This window comes from Sus scrofa, chromosome 12, assembly GCF_000003025.6.
Source record: "Sus scrofa isolate TJ Tabasco breed Duroc chromosome 12, Sscrofa11.1, whole genome shotgun sequence".
NCBI classification, from domain to species: domain Eukaryota; kingdom Metazoa; phylum Chordata; class Mammalia; order Artiodactyla; family Suidae; genus Sus; species Sus scrofa.
In genome coordinates this window covers 59304486-59327675 of record NC_010454.4, presented here as the reverse complement: position 1 = coordinate 59327675, position 23190 = coordinate 59304486, and the positions used below count along the sequence as shown (strand labels likewise).

Here is a 23190-nt window from a genome sequence, read left to right as displayed (position 1 = left end):
GGCACGCAACTCGTCTGCAGTTGGCCCTGCGAGTTGGGTGTCACTGCTCCTGCTCTCACAGATGTCACCAGCGGAAGGGACATGTCTAGGGGGGTCACAGATAACAAGAGGCAGAGCACCTGGAGACCTCAAGCTTTTCCCATCATAGCCAATTTCCTGTCTAAATCATCTTTCTATCTAGGATATCGCCAACAGTTCAGGCAAGAACTCAAGCTCAGCAATGCTACGTTCGCATAAGCACAGCTTTCTGAATCCCTCTGGGGGGGAACCAAGCCGCACATTTAAAGGGGAAGATGACGTCCCCGGGAAGGGGGAGCACAGACGCTCGCAAAGGCAGTCGGGAGCTGGAAGGGAGGGTGGTGTCTCCACAACGACTTGCTCATTGCAGGTTCCACAGGACTTGCCTCTGCGCAGTCACAGGCTTATCAGATGGGAGGGAGTTTATGCTGGAAAGCACGACGGAACTCTAACTCTTACGTCTAATAAAAATGCTACACAAATTACTACTTGGCACGGTATTTATAATTCTAGATCTCAAACGGCAACACTGAAGAGTGGCTTTCAGCGTCCCGTCTTTGATATGCATTCGCTGCCTCGACTACAATTTATAAAGACCCTACTTGGTCTCGCCACAGGATGCCAAGAAGCTGAACTATAAAAACGGTTTGGACAGTAGCTAACAGAATCTTGAGAGAAGAGTTAAAACGTTTGCCAACAATAATCTCTAGACACAATTGTAACAAAAATATGAGTATTTCTCATTTCCCTGAGATCCTATTTTCTGAATAGATAATACGCAAGTTTCCCTACAGCAACGGCAGGTTAAAAACTCACTGACATCGCATCTCTCAGCCAAGAGCAGAGGACATATTCATCTGCTGAATACAAATTCCTCCCCATGGGAAAGAGGCTGGGAGTGGGGCATGGGAGCCGCCCCGTCAGCAAGCTCCACAGTCAAGGACAAACCCGCTCCAGTCACTCCGGGGTTCCCGAAGGCAAGCAACCTTGAGTGGATATAAAGCAGAAAATGGACTTTCACTACTAGGCTCTCTACACCCCCCGGGGTAAAAACACTCATGCGAAATTCTCAACTTGTAACTAGATTCTTCTTTAAGTCTCCCTGAACTTTTGTCTACATGGCAAATTCTTTATCTCCAATCCAGATCATGCTAAACTCCAGACTTCTGTATCTAACTGCCCACCTAACGTCTCCACAGGGACAGAGTCTAAATGAGTACTTAAAATCTAGCAGAGGGGCCAGTTACCCCCCACCTGCCCCTCCGTCCGTCACGCCCAGCACAGTCAAGGCAACTCCACAAGCCAAGACCTCGCAGCCCCCAAAATCCATCCATCACCGAAACCCCTTGGCCTCACCCCCAAAAACATACCCAGAAATTGGCCAGTTCTTTTCCCCTGCCCCCTTCCCAGCCTAGGCCAAGCTGCTGAAATTATGAAAACAACCCCCCACCTGGCCTCTCTTACCATCTAGTCTCACCAGAGCCACCAGAAGGACCTGGTCACAGCTGAAACCTGCCAGTATGTATCTGTTCAGAAGTCGAAGGGCTTCTCTCCCCTCCTCTGGCTTCGGCCCTCATCATTCAACCCCAAGGAGGGCTACCAGCGCCCAGCAGCCCCTGACGTCTGAAAAGCTGTTGTCTATTTTGACACAAGCAATCACCAGACACGGTTAAGATTCTTTTGGTCTGAGAAGGTCATCTGAGCCCATCATTTAATCCGCTCCTCTCCCAAACTCCCAGTGAATCGACCAGAGGAATACACAAGCAGAGGGAAATCTTCCAGGTAAGCAGAAAAGCTCCAGGACGAGCCGGCTGGGCGCCCGAAGCCTGGGGTCACGGCGAGGGTGGCAGGGACACGTCGGTCCTGCACACGCATTCGGGGACACCAAAGGCGCTGGCAGCCAGGACGAGTAGGGGACACCGCTGCTGGAGGGCCACGAGGACAAGCACACGGAGGGAGGGAGATGCTGTCCCAGAAAACCTTAGCACCGAAGACCAGGGGCTCAGAGAAGCAGAAACACTCCTGACACAAAGAACCTCCAGCTCTACCCCACAAGCAGCACGCGGCTAAGTGGGCCAAGGTGAGATACAAGAAATGCCAAATTATCCCCTGACGCTATCTGCAACTGAAAAAACCAAACAGTAACACAAAGAATCTCTAAAAATAAACATTAGAAACACTAGTTTGAGTTCCCGTGGTGGCACAGCAGAAACAAATCCGACTAGGAACCATGAGGTTGCAGGTTCAATCCCTGGCCTTGCTCAGTGGGCTAAGGATCCAGCATTGCCATGAGCTGTGCTGTAGGCTGCAGACTCGGCTGGGATCTGGCATGGCTGTGGCTCTGGCCTAGGCCATCGGATACAGCTCCGATTGGACCCCTAGCCTGGGAACCTCCATATGCCGTCGCTGTGGCCCCAGAAAAGACAAAAAGACAAAAGGAAAAAAAAAAAAAAAGAAAGAAAGAAACACTAGTTTGTAATTAGGACCAGAACTGCTATTAAAAATCAGCAGCTGAAACTTGCTTAAAATGCAGAGGGGCTCTACCAGCCCTGCCAGAGGACATGATCCCACCTTCCCTGTGGGCGATGGGCAAGCCGGGCTCCTCCAGCGGGTCAGTGCTTCCAAGGTCAGTGCCAAGGCGCACGCAGCCCCGCCCTCACTCAGCAGGCCCTCCCGCCCGCAGGCATCCCATTCTGGGTCTCTGCAGCACCGATCCCGAACCAGCAAGCACCCCCCCCACCCCCCGCGGCCCAGTAGCCCCACCACCCATGCCCTGCTCCCTTTCTCAGGCCCATCTCCCAACCAACAAGGGGCCCAGGGACTCCGCACGCCCTTCTGTGCCCTCCCCAGGCCACCGCAGCCTGTTCAAGCTCTAGCAGCGTTCTTCACTTACTCATGAAACTTGAGCTATACCTTTTCTTTTTTTTTTTTTTTTTTTTTTTTTAACCAAGAAACACTATTGCTAAAGAAGACGTCATGGCATTTTGTGAGGTGTTACTGTTCTACAGGAAACAACGCCCCAGACAACGCCGAGAGGTAGCGACCACGATCGCAAGAGAACGGCATCCAATAACCCAGGCCTGGCCGCCAGGGAGAAGGCGGGGGACTGTGGGGGGACGGGGCGCGCTAAAGACAGCAGAGGCTGTCCTGTGCACTGCTCTGGGGCGCGGCAATGGGGATGTGGTGACCCCAGCAGCCTCGAGGGAAACCAGCTGAGAGCTGTGACAGAGGCTGATCAGCTCTTTCGGGAAAATGGTTTTAAAGTACAGGACTGCAACTGTGAACACAGGTACTGCACTGTATTAAAAACATTATCTCGGGGAGTTCCTGTCGTGGCGCAGTGGTTAACGAATCCGACTAGGAGCCACGAGGTTTGATCCCTGGCCTCGCTCAGTGGGTTGAGGATCCGGCATCACCGTGAGCTGTGGTGTGGGTCACAGACACGGCTCGGATCCCGCATTGCTGTGGCTGTGGTGTAGGCCGGCGGCTACAGCTCCGATTAGACCCCTAGCCTGGGAACCTCCATATGCTGCAGGAGTGACCCTCAAAAAGGCAAAAAGACAAAACAAACAAACATTATTTCGGAGTTCCTGTCATGGCTCAGTGGTTAGTGAACCCAACTAGCATCCACAAGGACAAGGGTTTGACCCCTGGCCTTGATCAGTGGGTTAAGGATACAGCATTGCTGTGAGCTGTGGTGTAGACCGGCAGCTTCAGCTCCGACTGGATCCCTAGCCTGGGAACCTCCATATGCCATGGGTGTGGCCCTAAAAAGACAAAAAATAAACAAACAAACAAAACCAGTCTTTCAAGGTCAAGTGCTTTTAAGACTACCCAACCCCCAGAGTGAAGTGACTCTGAAACACAGTCAGGCCCCAGGTATCTCAGGCTCCAGCCCTCGGCTCCGGCCAAGGCTCCACCCTTCTCCCTGCCCTCCGTGGACCAGTGGACAGAAGAGGAGGTGCCCTAGGCGGCATGGTCTCATGCGCCGTCACGGTTCCTGCCACCTGTGACCTGCACACTTCAAGACCATGGCACTAAAAAGCTTCTCATTAAATTTATGTTATCGGAAACCTAAAATACACTCAAAACAGAAAATATGACACAGTAAAAGTAGTCAAGACATGGTCACAAAACTCTAACTACTTTAACAGCAGTGTGGACCCCTAGAGTGCACCTTGTCACAACCAAGCCCCTGTCACAAAATCTGTCTTCATGTTCCCAGCAGCCCGCAGCAGCCCCCCAGCAACGGAACACACCTGGTTTCTTCCTCTGCGTTTACCATAGTTCCTTCTTACTAGGGCTTTATAGTTTTCATTTTTCTTGGTTAAGTAGTAATATAAAACACAATCAGGAACACTCTACAAAGAAAAAATTATTTTTAAGAATCCAATGAAATAATTTCTTTCAAAAAATCAAGTAACACTTTCATAGAAAAAAAAAATGTCTAGCATTCTCAGAGTGTAAGCTGAAGAAAAATACACGTGGCTCCTGGCGTTTTCAGGCATGTCTAGGCATATACATGTGAGTGTGTGTGTGTCTATGTGTATATTTGCACAGAGTACCTACTATTTTAATGGATGATTACAGTTATCTTAACACAAATTATGTAAAAGATACCAGCAACTATCAGAAACATTGAAGCAATTTCTTACTAACCAGTAACTAAATTCTCTTTCTTCCTGTATATATGCAAATATTCCAAATGTCTCTTATTTTGCTCATAAAAACAACAACCCGCTGTGAAAAAAATTTAGGGAAAATCAAGACTGAAATTTTAATCAGAAATTTAATGAAGTTCAAAAAGTACTGTAACCTGTGTGTTTTTAAGGAACTATATCAGGTCATTTTTGTTAACCATGAAAATCAGTCTTGTGCTTAGAATTTGTCATCGTATAATTGTAAATATCACTATTCACAGGAGAAACTTTTCTGTATGAAGCCCGTTGCAAAAGTTCTATTTAACTACTTCTATTTCTGTTTCACCTGTTCTGTGCATTAGAGCACAAGAGCTTCAAAGCAGTGACCATCACAAACCTACCAACGCTCTCAACGCAAAGCATTTCTTACCTTCCTTTCCAAGTAAGATGCGATTAGTCCGAAGTTTTTAGGATGTTGGATAAATCTGAGTAAAAGGAAAACAACGCACACATGCACACAAACATTTACCAACTTAAAAAGAGGGGGAAAACCCCTGAGACTAGAAATATGCTATAGACTAATTCCTAGTGACTCCTAAATGCTAACCTCCAGAATTAAGAGTCTTTTAAAGGGTACAGGGTCCTGGGCCCCACCCTCCAGGCACTGACTGGCTTGGTTTATGGTAGAGCACAGAATCTGTAAGGTTTGTTTTTTTTTAGGGCCACACCTACGACATATGGAAGCTCCTGGGCTAGGGGGTTGAATCAGCTGCAGCTGCCAGCCTATGCCACAGCCACAGCAATGCCAGATCCAAGCTGCCATCTGTGACCTGTGCCATAGCTTGCAGCAATGCTGAATCCTTAATCCACTGAGTGAGGCCAGGGATTGAACCTGCATCCTCGTGGAGACGAGTCAGGGTCTTAGCCCACTGAGCCACAAAGGGAACTCCAGAAATCAATTTTTTTTTTTTTCTTCCCCCAGAAATCAATTATTTTAAAATGCATCCCCACGTTTGGGTTCGACTCCTAAAATGACTCCACAACCCCACCCTGACCTGGTATGTGCATTCTCATCTACAAACTCAGAGCAAGGCCACGTCAAATCTATCTTCTCTGCTCTCCATGGTACCCGTTCAAATGCCAAAACGGGGCCAATGTTTTTGGGGAAACGGTTTGTTTACATGTAAATGCCATTAATTTTTACTAACTTACGTAAGCTTCTATTAAAGGATAATTTAAAAATTAAATTACTTGTCCTTAAAGATCTCCTTCTCATGGTCAGTCCAAACATTCATGAACTGCCTATCTTTATAAACCTTCATAGGATCCTCCATAAGCCCATTCATGTTAATGAACTTGACCCGTCTTTGTTCTGCATCAAACATCATAGGTGGGATTACAGAGAGCTGCCGCATTTGTTTCTCATTATTCTACGGGAAAAAAAAAGAAAGAAAGAAGTGCAGTCTACATGGAATAAAGGGGGCAGAGACCAACGGTCTTAACAGACATTGAGGCACTATGGACATACTTTTAACTGACAACGGCCGTGGCATCATAACACCTAACAGACACATTACACACGTATCTAATAAACACTCACTGAATGAAGAAGAGAGGAAGAGAATACATGTGTTTTTGGTTTTGTTTGGTCTTTTTTTTAGGGCCACACCCGTGGCATATGGAGGTTCCCAGGCTAGGGGTCCAATCGGTGCTACAGCTGCTGGCCCACACCACAGCCACAGCAACACAGGATCCGAGCCGCATCTGCGATCTACACCACAGCTCACGGCAATGCTGGATCCCTAACCCACTGAGCGGGGCCAGGGATCCAACCCGCATCCTCATGGATCCTAATCGGGTTCGTTAACTGCTGAGCCACAATGAGTACAGCTAGGAAGACTCGGTGTTAGGACGTGAAATCGATTCTTCCTCAGCCCTGATTTATGAGCATCACGTGAGATCTCTCCTGCAAGCTCACTGAGCACTCTCTGAACATGCTCTCAGAACCTCAGAGAGCAAAACCCAACATACAAACACCTGCAAAACACATGCTCTCTGCTATTTCAGGACGTGGCCCCGCCAGCTCAGTCTCCCCACCTGGAACTGGGGAGTCACTGCGCACTGCTCTTCCGCCAACCTCCAGGCTGCATCCTGCCCACTCTCCACTCCCCCTGCTACAGCTCTCTCCTACCGGTCACCTCCCACACAGCTCTACCACTGCCGCCCTGACTCAGGTCCTTATTTCATCCTGACAGCTTCCTCACCTCTCTCTGGGCCTCCCTGCTGCCAGAGCCACCTCTGCCAGGTGCCAGTGTCATCAGAGGACAGCTTCGTGTAAAACCTTCAATGGCTGGCCACCAACTGTGGCACAATCCAAACTCCATAAATGCTCCCTCATCTACATACAAATACACCCTTAGTTTGTGGGGTATGAAGCCAAAATACCCGAAGAAGTAATAAATCAGCTTGAATTAAATCAATTGACTGTCTTACCTCCTGTTCAGAGAGCCCATCAATAATTTCAGAGATCTCATGTTCACTCCTAGCAATGGTGGCTGAAAGACCAGCTCCCCTCTGCCCAACTCTAAATATGAGGGAGAAATGAGAGACATGTGTAAAGGCCTTTGATATCTTTATATAGACATATCAATTATTCTGCTTTTACACCAATTTCTTTTTGCTTTTTTTTTTTTTTTTTTCTTTTCCCTTTTCAGGGCCGCACGTGCAGCTAGGGGTCGAATCAGAGCTACAGCTGCCGGCCTACACCACAGCCTCAGCAACAAGGGATCCGAGCTGCGTCTGCGACCTGCACCACAGCTCACAGCAACACTAGATCCTTAACCCACTGATCGAGGCCAGGGATCAAAACCCACAACCTCACGGTTCCGAGTGGGACCTGTTTCCACTGCACCACAGTGGGAACTCCCTGATCCCTTTTCTGAATGGGACTTTTTAAACTAGAAGTCAGAGAAGAAACCCAAAATGCTACTAACTACTTTTAAGTCATATATTTGAGTTTTCTATAAATTTAGTAACAATTTAAATGCTGAGATTAAGATTTAAAAATTACATGTCCAACTGTTTACAGAACTGTTTACAGGCAACTTCTGGAAAACTACAGTTATTGATGTCATTTCCATTTCAAATGGCAGTCGTGTGTCTGCCTTCCAGAAAACAGGACAGCAGACTTAGAAAAATAACAAAACGTTTTTAAAGGGAGGGGGAAAAAACCCACAATCCTCATCCTTCACAAGAACCGAATTGTGATTAACAGGCCTTCGTGGTTCACCGACAAGCCACAGCAAGGAGAAAACTAAAGCTTCTACCTTAGAAGAAGCACCTGTTCTCTAAAAATAAAAACAAATCAGAAACCAGGTACCAACATGAAAGACTTCTAATTAGCAATCAAGGTAATAGTTTTGAACATGTCAGGAGCATTTTCAAGAACCGAAGAATTCCTTTAAAAATACTCACAAATTTAGATTCAACAGCATCGTTAAATATAAAAACATTAAATTCACCACGACACAAACCTGCTAGTTGATAATGAAGTTTTATATTCAAAATAAAAGTTCTTTATGAACTTTCTTAATGACTGGATTCAGGCAACAGTAAATACTGCGAAAGATCAAAAGTATGATTCAAAGGCAAAAAGCAGAGCCACTAAACTTACCGCTGAAACCTTTCCTGCTGTTCTCTTTGTTTTCGAATTTCTGGAAACTGCTTTTCATAGTATTCCCTTGTTTTGCTTTCTTTAGCTTTCCTCCGAGGATTATTTTCTATTCTGTCCACTTTTTTCTCCCATGCTTCCATGAGCTGATCATAACGTTGGCAGATTTTTTGTTCCTATTAAATACCCGTAGCAAATTAATAATTAAACTAGACTCTGTGATCCTGACAAACCTAATACTTTAAAGCAAGGGCTACTTCGTAAGGCTAAGTCAGAAGTGCGTTTGGCCTACGACTCATTGTGAATGAAAAGCTGTCCTTGATCTGAAAGAAGAGAAGGAGCTGTTTTTAAGGAAAGATCAGCCAATGAAGCCCACGGTGGCTGGACTTTCTAGTTCACATGAAGACTATACACGGGAACGAGCCACAGGATGGGTCACTACTGGTCAGCGACCATCTGCTTTGTTTTCTTTTAATGGCCACACCCGCAGCACATGGAAGTTCCCAGCCACGGACTGAATCCAAGCCGCAGCTGGGGCAACACCAGAACCTTTAACCCACTGTGCGAGGCCAGGGACTGAACCCTCGCCTCCACCGTGACCCGAGCAGCCGCACGTGGATCCTTAGCCCACTGCGCCGCAGCAGGAACTCTACGACCAGCTAATCTTATTACTTTCCTGACAACATCTTCACTGTCAAAATAAAAAAGGAGACAGAGATGCAGAAACATGTCCACAGTCTGTGACCCCCAAGGCGACAGGTTAACACCCTCAGACTTCACCCAACCCTCTACTGCTGGAAGTTCTGGTTCCCCACAGTTTTTTCTTATTATACATAGGGCTATGGAATGAGTTTTTTTCTTTTTTAAGCTGCACCTGTGGCACATAGAAGGTCCCAGACTCGGGGTCAAATTGGAGCTGCAGCTGCCAGCCTACCCCACAGCCACAGCAACATGGGATCCGAGCCATGACTGCGACCCACCCCACAGCTCACGGCAACATCAGATCCTTAACCCACTGGGCGAGGCCAGGGATCGAACCCAGATATTCATGGATAGGAGTCGGGCTCGTAACCCAATGAGCCACAGCAGGAACTCCCGCGTGCCATCTTTTCAACTCCTGTCAGTCTCCTCTGCCTCCACCTTCTCTCAGCCCTCCTCTGCCACCCCTCGGTCCAGGCCAACATCATCCCCGCTCTGGATTAAGGCAATGGCCGCCCACCTGACCCCCATGCACCCTGAGTGCTGTGACCAGATGCAAATGCTTAAAATACAAACTGAACACTGTACTTCCTCAGCTCAAACACGTAAAAGATGCCCTCGCGGTGGAGCCCAAAGCAGCCCTGACGGTCCAGGGCTGTATGCAGCCTTGCCCTCGTCTCCCCACGCCTCCCGTCACACCGAGCCTCCCGGCTCAGCCTAAGCCCCGGCCGTGCCCGAACCCGCCACACGCCTTCCTCTCCCTCTGCTTGTCCAAGTTTCCACAGGACTGGTTCTCCCCCGAAACAACCCTCACGACTCACACCTGCACCAGCTGTCCCTCTTAACATGCTCTCACAGTCCCCTGCAGGTCCTGAGCCACCGTACGGTCACAATACTGTCAGCGCCTGCAGCCTCATCTGCCCCAGCTGTACCTTAGGCTCCTCGAGGGCTAAAATCAGGTGGCTACCCTGCTCCCTTTGCAGAATGATACATGGGACACAGTAAACAGCCAAGAAATATTTACCAAGCAAATCAGTGAACAGATAAGCTTTATAACTAAACACTCTGGGAATTATGGTAACAAAGTCTGTGCTTCCGTGTTGTGTCTCGAGATAGTAAATTTAGCAATTACTACAATTACACCCAAATTATTGCACAGGAAAAAATACTTGAAGCCTAATTGCAAGACCAGTAATTGAAGAAATATCTAAAGACCTAGACTGGCAAGTTAGAACGTGAGACGTTAGAGACCAAATGAAGGCTCTCACGGTCCATTCAACTGTCAGGACCTTAAGTTTGCAGGGGACAAAGTTCACTTCTGATGTGGGGCAAAGACCATCACTTGCTCACTACCCGTTTACAAGAGATTTGTCTACGGTAGCATGAACACGCTCTAACGACAAGAATACTGACGGTTTCTTTAAGTTTCATGAAGATTATAACCACAAAGCTTTTAGACTACAAGTCATACAAAAACTATGGAAAACGAGGTAAGTTTGAAAAGGCTGAACTTGAGCTGACCCGGTTTTTAGTAAAACGAACAGCGGTGTCTCAGCAGCACGACCGTAACTTACCTACATTGGTCTGCGGGTTAAGAGACTAAGGCAGAGCGTCCTATTTCTCTTTCACACTTTTTACACTACTCACCATTCTCTTTATTCTGGCTAGACGAAAACGCTATACAGAGATGACCAAAGACATTAACCGATAACGACGCTGAGTGTGATTTACGGCACCAGCGCGTGGCCAGAGCAGATTTATGGTTACGTCCGTCTACGGTTACGTTCTCCGTCAGCACCTGCTCTGAGGGTGGCCAGGATCCGCTCTCGCTAACAGGGGGGGCGACGCCTGGAGAAGCGCGGGCGGGAAGGTGGCACAAATGTCAGTGAACAAGGATAGGACCTCACCCTTTGTTTTCTTGCATGATTTCTTCTTTTAAAAAATAAAATGAGTTTTTTCCTCATCACCTGGTTTCTAGAAGAGAAAAATATGGTTGTGTGACATTAAGAAAAAGTACAACGGAATAATGCATTCGCGTTTTTGTGTTCAGACACTGAAAAACAAGCAAAGATCACTTAAGAATATGACGTAATCAACGTTAATCCTAATTTTTTCACCCTGCAAAATAAGACTCCTGCAGTAATTAGAACTGACTAAAACTCCTCCCATTCTTCAACAAGACTTCGTACAAAGGGCCCGTTTTCTATTATTACACTCAATTATGAGGCAAATGCTATTTTCCAGCTCTAGTTACACAGCTACTGGTCCTTGTTCAGAATCCTTGACAGGCAGGTCTTGGTGCACCCCTGGGGGAGGGAGGCAGAAGAGGAGGAAGAGCTCTTAGCGCCCAACCTCAGGCACAAGCTGCCACCCTGCTGAGGGAGTATGCCAACAGAGACGGGACCTCTGCTCCCGCCTCACTGAAGCAACACCGTCCACTCTAAGGGGCCGCAGGGGGCAACGTGACAGGACGGAAAGGCTTCTTACAGCCTAAGGGACCAGCTTTCACTTTTTAAACGTGAAGCACTATAACCTTCAAAAAGCAACGACATGCAGGTTCCGAGATGAACATTTACACCCCCTACTTCCAGCAAAGATTTCAAGCTGATGATTCAAATACAAGTACAAAGCCAAGGCAAGAAGTAATTTTTTGGAGCCTGCCACTCGGGACTAACGCTGACACGGGCTCTGTTCACATGAGCCTGTGCGGAAAGTGTAACAGGTACACCTGCTGTTTCCTACCAAGCCAACGATGGGATCAAAGACCAGAGACTGAACAACCTGTATGCACGCATGCAGCGGAGGAAACGACACTCCACAGGGGCACGTACAGCGCAGGTGTTACCACACACTCAGTTTGCCACTCAGAAGCAAGTGACAGTTAATAAATGCAACGGAAAATGGGTCCCAAGACTTTAAGTGAAGACCGCTGCCGTCTCAGCACAGTGTGCTAAGCACTGCGGCTGGCAACGCAGCTCCATGACACCACTCAGACAAGGCTGCTCTGCAGCTACCCTCAGGGAAAGACAGAACACAAACATCACGGAAGCTAGGTGGGGGGAAAAAATCATTGAAAGTAGCCAACTCGATTTCATCTGCTATTCTCATTTTTGAAAATGTTAAAACAGATAAACTGTTCCAAAACAAGGTACATTTTGAGTTTTGCCTAACCTACTTCTAAGGGTTGTCAAGACCATAGCAGCATCTCTCAGAAAAATTCTTAGTATATGACTTTTATTATGAACCACGTACTTAACAAAAGTTAAAATTACTCAAATTTCTATTTTTGTCATGCATACTACCATGCAAGTTATATTTGCCACCAGTTCTGCAAAGTAGTCAACTACTGCACATACTCTCAGTACAAAATTTTTTGAAAAGAAAAAAAATATATATATATATAAATAGCAATGTGCTCATTAGTAACTGTACCAATAAATAGTTATAATGTTCTTGTTATACTTAATAAAACATATAAAGTAGAAATATCACATTTTTGTTACAAATTAAGAATAACTCATCTAAAATTATCTTAAAATATGATAATTGTTTTTAAAAAAAGAGAGCTATCTAGCTTCCTCTCTTACTTTCAATCAGATCAAGAAATTAGGTTTTCTTTCCACTTATTTCTTATTCCATAAAGGCCTGGTGTCTGGGATGAGCAAGGCTAAGCAGACTACATTCTGGAGCAGCCTCCACACCCACAGGAGGTGGCTGAGCACTTCCAAGGCACCAGGACATGAAATGGCAGAAGGATCTACAAATACCGTCATTAGCAAGAGTCATGGAAGGGATTTCCCTAGAATAGGATTTTGAATAATGATAAAATGATCCGTGGCACTTCTACTTTGCAATGGCAGATGTGGCTTGGTGGGGACGGTGTCATCACTAGTCTTAAATGAAAAAGCTTCATTATCTTACTTCATCATGCGCCTTGCAGGTACTCCACTGAAAAAAAGACAAAACAGGAGGCAAAAAATTCAAGCCTCAAGGTAAGCCATTTCAATGTTAAGTATTCACCTTTTTTTTTTTTTTTTTTTTTTTTTTACTAGCAGATTATAAAACCAGCTAGTTTTATGCAATAATTTATTTCATTTTTTGGCCTCGGAAACTCAAAGCTGTTTCCCCAACCCCCAAGAAGCCAGAGGAAGATAACATATAGTAAAACGACAGCAAATTACACAAATCTAAACACACCTACACTATATTACAAGGCTACGTCAGCAGTAACATAACAACGATCTCTTTACAGAATATATGGTCTTTAACTGAGGAACTCCGAAGACGATGGACACTTACGTCTTGATGTTCTCGTGGTACACCTTGGTATCTGACGGCTGGTTGTAGAGCGGCTACAAAGTAAATCAAACGTTGATACATACAATGTTGTACATGTCTGCAAGGCGACAAAGACACAATTCCTATCCTAAGAGAATCCTGGGTAAAGCACTGACGGATGTAACAGATGCCCTACCGAAAACCTCCAGACTCTTGGGTCCCCTGAGTAACTCTGTCCACTCAATCCCCTCACAACGCAGCAGCAATGGCTGTAAAATGTTTCCCAATCCACCGCACCCCAGAATGAATACCGTCATCCATAGACTCAAAGGCAAAAGAAGACAAAACGTCAATATCACCCTAACTTATGATGCAAAGAGCTTTCTACTCCTGTTCTCACTTCTTGTTCCCGCTACCCGAGTGATTAAATGGCTGCTTAGGCAAAAACACCATCAAGATAATGCCTCTACAAAGGCAATCACGTCTGTGCCCATTATTTTAAATTTATCACGTTTACTGCCCAGCTGCACAACCCTCATCCCAAAGTAAACAGACCACATTCCATCTCATCCCAAGAAAAACTACTACAAAGAGAGCACTAGACATGAAAAAGGAAACGTCTTACTTACCAGTTCAACTTTTGGGCCAAGACCTTCAAATATTTTATGAGCTTCTTCTGCTTTTTTCTACAGATAAAAACATTATTACATTGTATAATTAAAAATTACATGACCTAAATGCAAGATCACTACTAATTTAATAATACGTACCTAAAGACTAACCTAGAGCTAAACAGATCTTTCTTTCCAAATATTCTTCTTTCACATGATAGGCCGAATGAAATGCTCTCTGGCTTTATTTTCATAACTTCCTCACCAGATTCAGTCAAAGCTTAACGTCTGCACTGAAAGCAAACCCTGAAGAATTGGTAAGTTCTTAAAAGCAAACAGACTCTAAGATACCAGAGAGAAGGAGCACAGATTCACTCTTAGAAACGAGTCTCTCTGGCATTTTCATACTTCAACTCTTAACGTTTTTAATAAAAATTTAAAAACGTAAAACATGAGAGTGGTCAGTCTTCACTGTAGTAAGCCAAACTGACCGACCTCTTTGAAAAAAGCTTATAATGAGCATATTTTCTCATAAGAAAACCTTAGGAGTTCCCCTCGTGGCTCAGCAGAAAGGAATCTGACTAGCATCCATGAGGTCGCAGGTTCGATCCCTGGCCTCGCTCAGTGGGTTTAAGGAGCCGGCGTTGCCGTGAGCTTCGGTGTAGGTCACAGACCCGGCTTGGATCTGGTGTTGCTGTGGCTGCGCTGTAGGCTGGCGGCTACAACTCCGACTGGACCCCTAGCCGGGGAACCTCCATATGCTGCGGGTGGGGCCCTAAAAGGATTTTTAAAAAAGCAAAAGAAAGAAAACCTTAGTAGTAACAATAGAGCAGACAACAGTCGAATTACTTCAAGTGCCCAGCAGTCAATAAAGGTGCATTACATTCTTCTCCATGCCTTTCTCACGAGTAGAACCATCCAGACCAGGGCACTAGCTACCAAGTCTTCTTTAACAGACAAACATGTCGGTGGCTCTCCACGTCCCCCCTGCTCCACAATGCTGGGCAGGGACGGGCCCAGGGCCTGCGGCAGAGGCCCCAGCTCCGCACGCAGTGGCGGGGAGACGCCCCCCCGACTGCGGTCGTGACCGAGGAACGGGGGCGGGATCGGCCAGGATCCCCAGGTATGAAGGAAGGCGCTCTCTTAAAACACACATTCTCCTTTCAGCCATGAATTCCATCAGCCAGGCAAATATTTACTTAGCATGTATGATGTGCGAACTATGCTTCACCAGCCTAAGAAGCTCAAAGGAGTGTAATGCACTCTCCAGACTCTAAGAAACTAAAATGTTAAGCTGAGAAACCAACATCAAAAACGTCAAATACAAAAGTACAAAGCCCACTACATTTGCAGCGCAGAGTCAATGTGTGCAGAGTTTTAAGGCATTTTGTTGCCCTTGGCACTGTTGACATTTGGGGGTGGATACGTCTTTGTGACGGGGCGTCCTGTGCACTTCAGGCTTGTCAGCAGTAGCTCCGGCCTCTCCCCGCCAGGAGCACCCCCCCCCAAGTCACAACAGGCAAAAAGGCCTCCAGTAGAAACCCACTCTGCTAAACCTCAAGAGGCCAAACAGAACTATCAGATGACTCAACTTTGCCAGCTTCAGGTATGTATCAAATAACCCACACATAACACCATCACCAATGACGACTCTGCGAATACCTCACGCCTGCTACTAACTCTCTCTAGGTGACCTAGGCTCAGGGGTTTCTGAGTTTCCCTTCTGGGGCACTCTACATTACACAGTCTAACTACAGACAGGCAGACTAAGCAGGATTATATACAAATAACACTGAGCAAGGGGGTGGAATTACATTAAGGCAAGTATTTACTGGTGTCCTATTATGTAAAGGCACTTACCTCTTCACGGCTAATTTCAAAGGCTGGTACTTTGGGTGTTTGCAGATCCCAACCTTTAAGTTTTGCAAAGTTTTATTAAGTATCTGACTTCACGTTTGGCTTAATTGCTTAGAGCAGATTAACCTACCAATTGTTCGGCAGTAAAAGTTTGAAGTCCCCACATCTACATACTGTGCCTTTTACTCGAGGCCTCCAGAGAGAAGTAATCAAGGCCTCAAACACACGCTGGGTACATTCCCGGGCCAGGTGCTCGCCAGACCCTGAGGAAACAATGATTGAGGTGCCCTCCCCGGGAGCCAGGAGCCAGGAGCCGAGAGAGGCTTCTGCAGGAATCGATCCTCGAGCTGGGTCCCAAGGAGGGCCCGCGGCAACAGGAAGCCACGGGGACGCCTGAGGGCAGCGCAACCGCCCGGGTCAGGTACTAACTTCAGGGGCGCTCCTGCCGGCTCCAGAAGGAGGTACTGGGAGAGGAGGACTGGGCCACGGGCCCGCTGGGCAGCTACAGCCCCGACCGAGAGGTTGGCTATTCTGCAGAAGGAGGGAAATCATTACAGGATTTATCCGGGGAATCTCATACGGGGACCAAATATGAAGGATCGATTAGAAAGGCAAACAAGCCTGAAGGGAGTTCCCGCCATGGTTCAGGGGGTCAAGAACCCAACAGTGTCTGTGAGGAGATGGGTTCAATCCCTGGCCTCACTCAGTTGGTTAAAGATCTGGTGTTGCCACAAGCAGCGGCACAGGTGGCAGATGAGGCTCAGATCTGGCGGCTGTGGCATAGGCCTTAGCTATGGCTCTGATTCGACCCCTAGCCTGGGAACGTCCATATGCTGCAGGGGCGGCCCTAAAAAGAAAGAGAAAAAAAAAAAAAAAGAAGGAAGGAAATTCCCTCTCTGTGAGAAGTGGGGGCTTAAACTAAGCTACTGCCAAAGAAGGAAGAGACAAGCGATGGACCAGACCAGTATTTAGGAAGCAGGACTGAGTTCTTCACTGATTCACCCAATCTGCAGAGTGGCAAAGAGACAGCAACAGTTTCCAGGAAATGGCCTCAGTGACCAGAGGTTGGTGGCACTAAGTACATTCTCTACTTTCCATCTTTTCCTCCTCGTGCCACGTTAACTTGCAAATCATTCAATCAAAATATAAACAAGATGCTTCTTGAAACTACACTCCACACCCTTCTTTGCCACATGTGTCATCATTCTGCAATCAGAGCACCTACCAACACTTTCGGAGCCTGCAACTGGGAAGGGTAACAGCGAACTCAACTGTCAACAACAGGCCAGGAGGAGAGTCTGTTCAGAGAGTAAACGAATCTTGGCCTCAAGTTTAAATATGATGCAATGCAATGTTTCTCTCAGGAAGCCAACTTTAAAATTAAGTCACTTTTGGGTAGTTTTCTTCCTCCCACTTTTTTTTTTTTGTCTTTTTTCCATTTCTTGGGTCGCTCCCGTGGCATATGGAGGTTCCCAGGCTAGGGGTCGAATCAGAGCTGTAGCTGCCGGCCTACGCCAGAGCCACAACAGCTCGGGATCCGAGCCGTGTCTGCCACCTACACCACAGCTCATGGCAACGCCGGATCCTCAACCCACTGAGCAAGGCCAGGGATCGAACCCGCAACCTCATGGTTCCTAGTCAGCTACGTTAACCGCTGCGCCACGACGGAAACTCCCCTCCCACTTTCTAAATAAAAGAAAGCGGCCTCCTACAAGAGAACGGCTCCCATCTCTTAGGCCACATTTGGCTTAATTCCCAATTCTGTCAGATAAGAAAAAAGGAGATGGACTCTTGTCAGCTCCCATCTCCTTTCACCTGTCAAAGCAGGTAAGGTCATTTCTTAAAAAAAGCCACGGAGGCAACGAAGGTCTTGGGGCGGGAGGCGGTCAGCAGCGGGGAGCCCTGCCCAGGCCCATCTCCAGCCGCACAGGCCCGGCAGACGACCAGCAGCAAGAAGCCAACGAGAACAGGCTTCTTGAAAGATGACTCCTACAGTGACCGAGTTAAAGACAGCCTTCACCCCAAGTCTACTATGAAGACACCCCAAGTCTACTATGAAGACACCCCAAGTCTACTATGAAGACAGACCTCAAGTCCGGTCCCCCCCTTCCTCGAAAGTGCCACCCACTGAAGTCTGGACGTGCTCAAACGGAAAGCGGGGCTGGAAGGAGCCTTTCGGTTTTGCTGACGAGCGTCACCTGCCTGACCCACGACCGACCGCGCCGGCAGAGCGCGACTCCCCAGCAGAGCGCGTTCAGTCGTGTTGGGCCTCGCATCCTAGTCAGGCAACGGAGGATTCAATGACACAGGAACCGTCTAGCCTGCGAAGAAAGGCTCACTGAGAAACTCAGTCAACTAATAGATATCGCTGAATTCAGAGGACTTGAAAGTAACCCACACTAAGAAGTCAATCCTTTATTTTACTGTACTTAACGTTCCCTTTCCATCATTATCAGCTCTCATCCCTATTGACTTTGCCCTGAGGCCACCAGCTAGCCAGGAGGCCCATCAGCCCACTCCGGTATCTGACTGTTCTCTGGCGTTTTTTTTAAAGCAGGAGACGTCACAGGAGACTCCCTGTTCTGGCTTCTCTTAAACAGGGGAGCACCTGAGGGCCTGGGCCACATGCCTGCAGGGACGCCAGTGCCGCAGCCTCTAGGTGTGGCCTGAGGTGGTCCTCAGCAGTCACCACCCTCACTGGACCCTCACTGGACCCTCACTGTCCAGGTCCCTGTGTCCAGTCAGTACACTGGACTGACTGAGTTGACAGTCACTGCCCACACTTCTGCCTGTGACACTGACTATTCTCTTCGGTATCACGCAGCTGCTGCCTTTCACTCCTGTCTACACACACGCACACACACCCGAGTCCAAGATCATTCCTATAAATGTTTACTCCATGACTGCTGCACAGCTGCTTTTCTTAAGGCCAAGTTCCTCGAGGGGCTGAGCTCACACAGCCAGAGGCTGCCCGGGTAGGGGGTACCGAGCCTGGTGACTCTACTCACCAAAGAAAGGGAAGCCAGACTGCCCACGCTCGCCCTGGTCACCTGTAGCTAACAAGCTAAGCTCTCCACCATGGAACTTAGAGCATATGGTTCTTTCCTGAACCGAGGGCTTCCGGAAGCCCAGGGTTCAACAGCTCTGTTGGGAGGTTTTCTTCAGATGAAGGAGAAATTAGGGTCCCTTTAACCGCTGGCTCCAGGCTTGATTCTAGCCAGAAAGTAACTTCAGCATCACCAAACTATTCACAGAATTGAGGCCCAGCTTTCCTAAATCCATGGACACTTTTAACTATGAATATGGATGAAGAAACGGTTTGAATAAACCGAAAAAAATAAAAGCTACCTCAAGGTCCACGGCCTCAGGCTTTAAGAGCCAAACCACAGCCCAGCCGTCAGTTCCTAAGCTGATACTGCGAGTCATTTCCACGCCCAGGGACCCACCTCCATTAGGACAGTAGGAGCACTTGGCATCAAGTGTCCCTCATAAAGTGAAAAACGACCGAACGGCTCTTCTGGCCTACCACCCTCTGTGCAAAAGGGCACAGCCTCAGCTGAGGGAATCTCACTGGCACGAAATACCATTCACACAGCACATGAACCATTAAATAAGGTGCAACTGTCCACTTTTCCTCGGCGCCTAAAGGAAAACAGGGAGGTGCGGGGTCGAAGCGCATCAGGAGTTCTGACCGACCCCGGCTCCGGGACCATCGGCACCGCCGGGGACACGGACGCCTGGGAAAGGCACAGCCCCGGCCTCTAAGGGCCTGTGCCGTCAGGAATGGCATCGACTTACCCGATTCTCGTCATAAATGATTTGGACAATACTTCGGTGCTTCTGCTCCACGGGAGGAGGGGACACAGGCTTCTCAGGCTCTGGGGGTTTAGCAGCTTCTTCTTCGAGCTGTTGCTACGAGACCCAAGAAAGGAAGCGTCAGGCGTCTGCTGCACGTCCCCGCCACTCGCGATTCATCGCCAGAGAGAACACACTGCTGCTTCCACAGGGTAATCCCTTGATCTCCTAGGGCCTAATGGACCCAAGGGCTCGAACAAACCCAATCAGCCTTATTTTGACTCATAACTAAGACATATAAGTCATAATTTGATAGATAAATCTGTTAATATTTTAGTTCTGATAAACTCAGAGCAAACTAATGAGAAACCCTAAACACAGGAAGGTGCCCCATATCCTCTATCACCATGTCCTTTGGTGCCACTGGAAAAACACTTCTGTGTGTTACACACACACAGTATGTGTGGAAACCTGATGGGGAGAGGACAGCCGGACGCTTAAGGGTGCACAGCGACAGGCCCCACCCCACTCCCGAGCCGAACTCCACGCTCCGTCCACAGTGATGACACCCTGGCAGAACCAAGAGTACGGACTGCAGGTGAGTGCAGTGACAAAGCAGAAAGCCACCTGAATTCCTCGGCCAGGTTTCAGCCTTGGGGTCACCCTCTGCAAGTGGTATGACCCTAGTCCTTCCCGCAATCTTGAGCAAGTATAAACCCCTCATGTGTAAAGCAGGGGCACTAACCTTACCTACCGCACGGCTCAGGGAGAGGCTTAAATGACTCAGTATATGGCAAGCGCACTACCACACGTGTTCAGCAAACATCACCCGCTGTCATTACCGAACCAGGCAAGGACTTTGCTTTTGCTTCAATGCGTTGTCCCTCCCAGCACCTAACGAGTGCCTGAAACCTGGGTAAACGTTCAACAGAGAGACACACGGATATAGTCCGCCACATAAGCTGATAAACAGACAAGGGTAGAGACAGCAAGTCCACTCTGCACCACCGAGGAAGACTGCCAGTCAAGCCTCCAGGTCACGGAAGTCAGGCCGCAGCCAGACGAAAGGACAAACTCCTCTGAGAGAGAAGCTTTGGGGACCGTGTCCACTGGCACAGACGGTGCCCTTGCAATCGCCTATGGGCAGAAGCAAAAGAGAGACATCTGGAGCTGTGAGGTCATTTTTATGGGAATGGATCTTCAACCATGCCCTTTCGCCTCTTTGCTCAGAGGGCCTTCTTCCAGAATCCCTGCTAAGTGGGTGTAGAGGGAGAAATAAACAAGCTTCTGGAAATCACATTTTGTCCTGAGCAGTTAAGGAGCCCCGGGACAAAAACCACTGTAACAGAAAGGCTTAAAAACAAACAAAAAACCAAAACCAGGATCCTCACCTATTTATCCTTTTATATTAACTTCAAAATAACTTTGGCAAACTTTAAAAAATTAGTTGGAATTAATATTGAAATTGCATAGAGCATGAATTAACATATCAGGAACTTTTTTTTGGGTCTTCAGGGCCGTACCCGTGGCATATGGAGGTTCCCAGGCTAGGGGTCAAATTGGAGCTGCAGCTACTGGCCTGCACCACAGCCACAGCCACACCAGATCCGAGCCACATCTGCGACCTACACCACAGCTCACGGCAATGCTGGATCCTTAACCCACTGAGCAAGGCCAGGGATCGAACCCTCGTCCTCATGGATCCTGATCGGGATCGTTTCCGCTGGGCCCCGACGGCAACTCCTGAGCGCACACTATTAATCCTGTTTCCATGTGTTTCCATGTCTTCACTCGAGTCGTCCTTTATTTTCCTCAGTAACCTGTACAGCTCCTGTCCACCTCGTGAGAGTCACACCGTACGTCTCTTTCTTTTGATGGGTCACAGGTCACTGACCATCGTCGTGTGACCCAGGATACAACACGCTCGTTACCGCAACCCACACAACCGTCACATGATCCAGACGTTAATAGGAATAGTATTACTATTTAATACACGAAGAAACTAAGTAAAAACGAGACCAACCCAGAAGAATCAGACCTAGTAAGATTTAAAAGAACTGTCAGATGTATTACTATAAATCTAATAGACTGAATAAATAAGAGAGGGCTCAACATATAGGAAAAAAGGCAGTAGAATTTTTTTGGGGGGGGCTCTTTTAGGGCCACACCCATAGCATATGGAGGTTCCCAGGCTAAGGGTCGAACTGGAGCTACAGCTGCTGGCCTACACCACAACCACATGAAGAAGGGAGCCAAGCCTGTCTGCAACCTACACCACAGCTCACGGCAATGCTGGATCTTTAACCCACTGAGCAAGGCCAGGGATCAAACCTGCATCCTCATGGATCCTAGTCGGGTTCATTAACCACTGAGCCCCGGAGGGAACTCCAGAAGGAAATTCTTTTTAATCACCAAGCAGATTTTAAAATGGGCCAGCACTAAAAACATACCTACTGAAACTGAAAATATATTTGACAGCAGATTTGACAGAAATGAAAATATTGCCCACAATGAAGCCCAAAGAAGGAAAAAATGGGAAAGAAAAGCAATTAAGAGACCCAGAAGACACGAGTGATAAAGTACTGCATCTAACAGGACTTTCAAAGGGAGATAACCAAGACATTGTAGGAAAGAGTTTTATAAAAAAGACAACAGTTTAGGAATTTTCCAGAACTGATGAAAAACTTAGGAAGTCCAGTGAATCTCAACCTGGACAGATTTAAAACAAACAAACAAAAAACACTTCTAAATACATCATCATAAAAACACTAGCACCCAAAGAAAAAGACACTGAATGCAGCCAGAGAGAAGATTCGCTCTCTACAAAAATCAACAAATTACACTAAGGGCTAATGCCTTTGCCATAGAAGCCAGAAGACTAGAGAAAACCGAGAAAACAACCCCATTCCAAACAAAATTCCTTTCAAAAAACAGGCAAACATAAAAGATGACAGTTAAGCCATAGAGACCACACAAATCCTGACTTCGCCAACGAAGAGACCCTCACGAAAGCAAAGTCCAAGGATGTTCTTCAGCAGGAAACATGTTCCCACAAATGCAAGAAGGTCTGTGTGGCAGGCAAGACGCAATGACGGGCAAAGAAGGGACCGCAGCTGCGGGTGAGCCTCAGTGAAGACTGGCCACGTCAAAGCATCACGTCTCGGCCAGTTTAAAAACAAACAAACAAGAAAGAGCTGAAGTGTAGGCCGACTCTCGCACAGAAGCCGGGAGGAAGAGGACGACCTCAGGAGGCTCTGTGCCTCGCACGCCTCCAGCTGCGGGAGACGCGCCTTTCAGGCTTCAAGTCACACAGGCTGCGAGGATGTCTGGGGAACCACAGGGAGGGGAGCAATCACGACCACCAGCTTAAAAGAACCGAATCAGCCCGTGGAAAGACGGCCTGCCAGGCTGGTTAAAAACGTGAAACACAGGAGCTCCCGCCGCGGCTCAGTGGCTTAAGAACCCAACTAGAATCCGAGAGGAGTGGGTTCGATCCCCGGCCTCGATGAGCCGGCCAGCAGCGGCAACTCCGACGCGAGCCCTGGCCCAGGAACTGCCATATGCTGCAGGTGCAGCCATAAAAAGAAAAACAGGAGTTCCCGTCGTGGCGCAGTGGTTAACG

At 47.6% G+C, this 23190-nt stretch overlaps 1 protein-coding gene across 1 annotated transcript in view; it reads right to left on the bottom strand.

Moving 5' to 3' along the window:
• NCOR1 (nuclear receptor corepressor 1) overlaps nucleotides 1–23190 on the bottom strand; it is a 135697-nt gene that overhangs the window by 64889 nt on the left and 47618 nt on the right. The window contains 9 exon segments of the mRNA XM_021066291.1: nucleotides 4278–4379; nucleotides 5089–5143; nucleotides 5910–6088; nucleotides 7152–7242; nucleotides 8332–8504; nucleotides 10935–11001; nucleotides 13327–13379; nucleotides 13935–13991; nucleotides 19572–19685. Coding sequence (XP_020921950.1) covers nucleotides 4278–4379; nucleotides 5089–5143; nucleotides 5910–6088; nucleotides 7152–7242; nucleotides 8332–8504; nucleotides 10935–11001; nucleotides 13327–13379; nucleotides 13935–13991; nucleotides 19572–19685 — 891 coding nt within the window.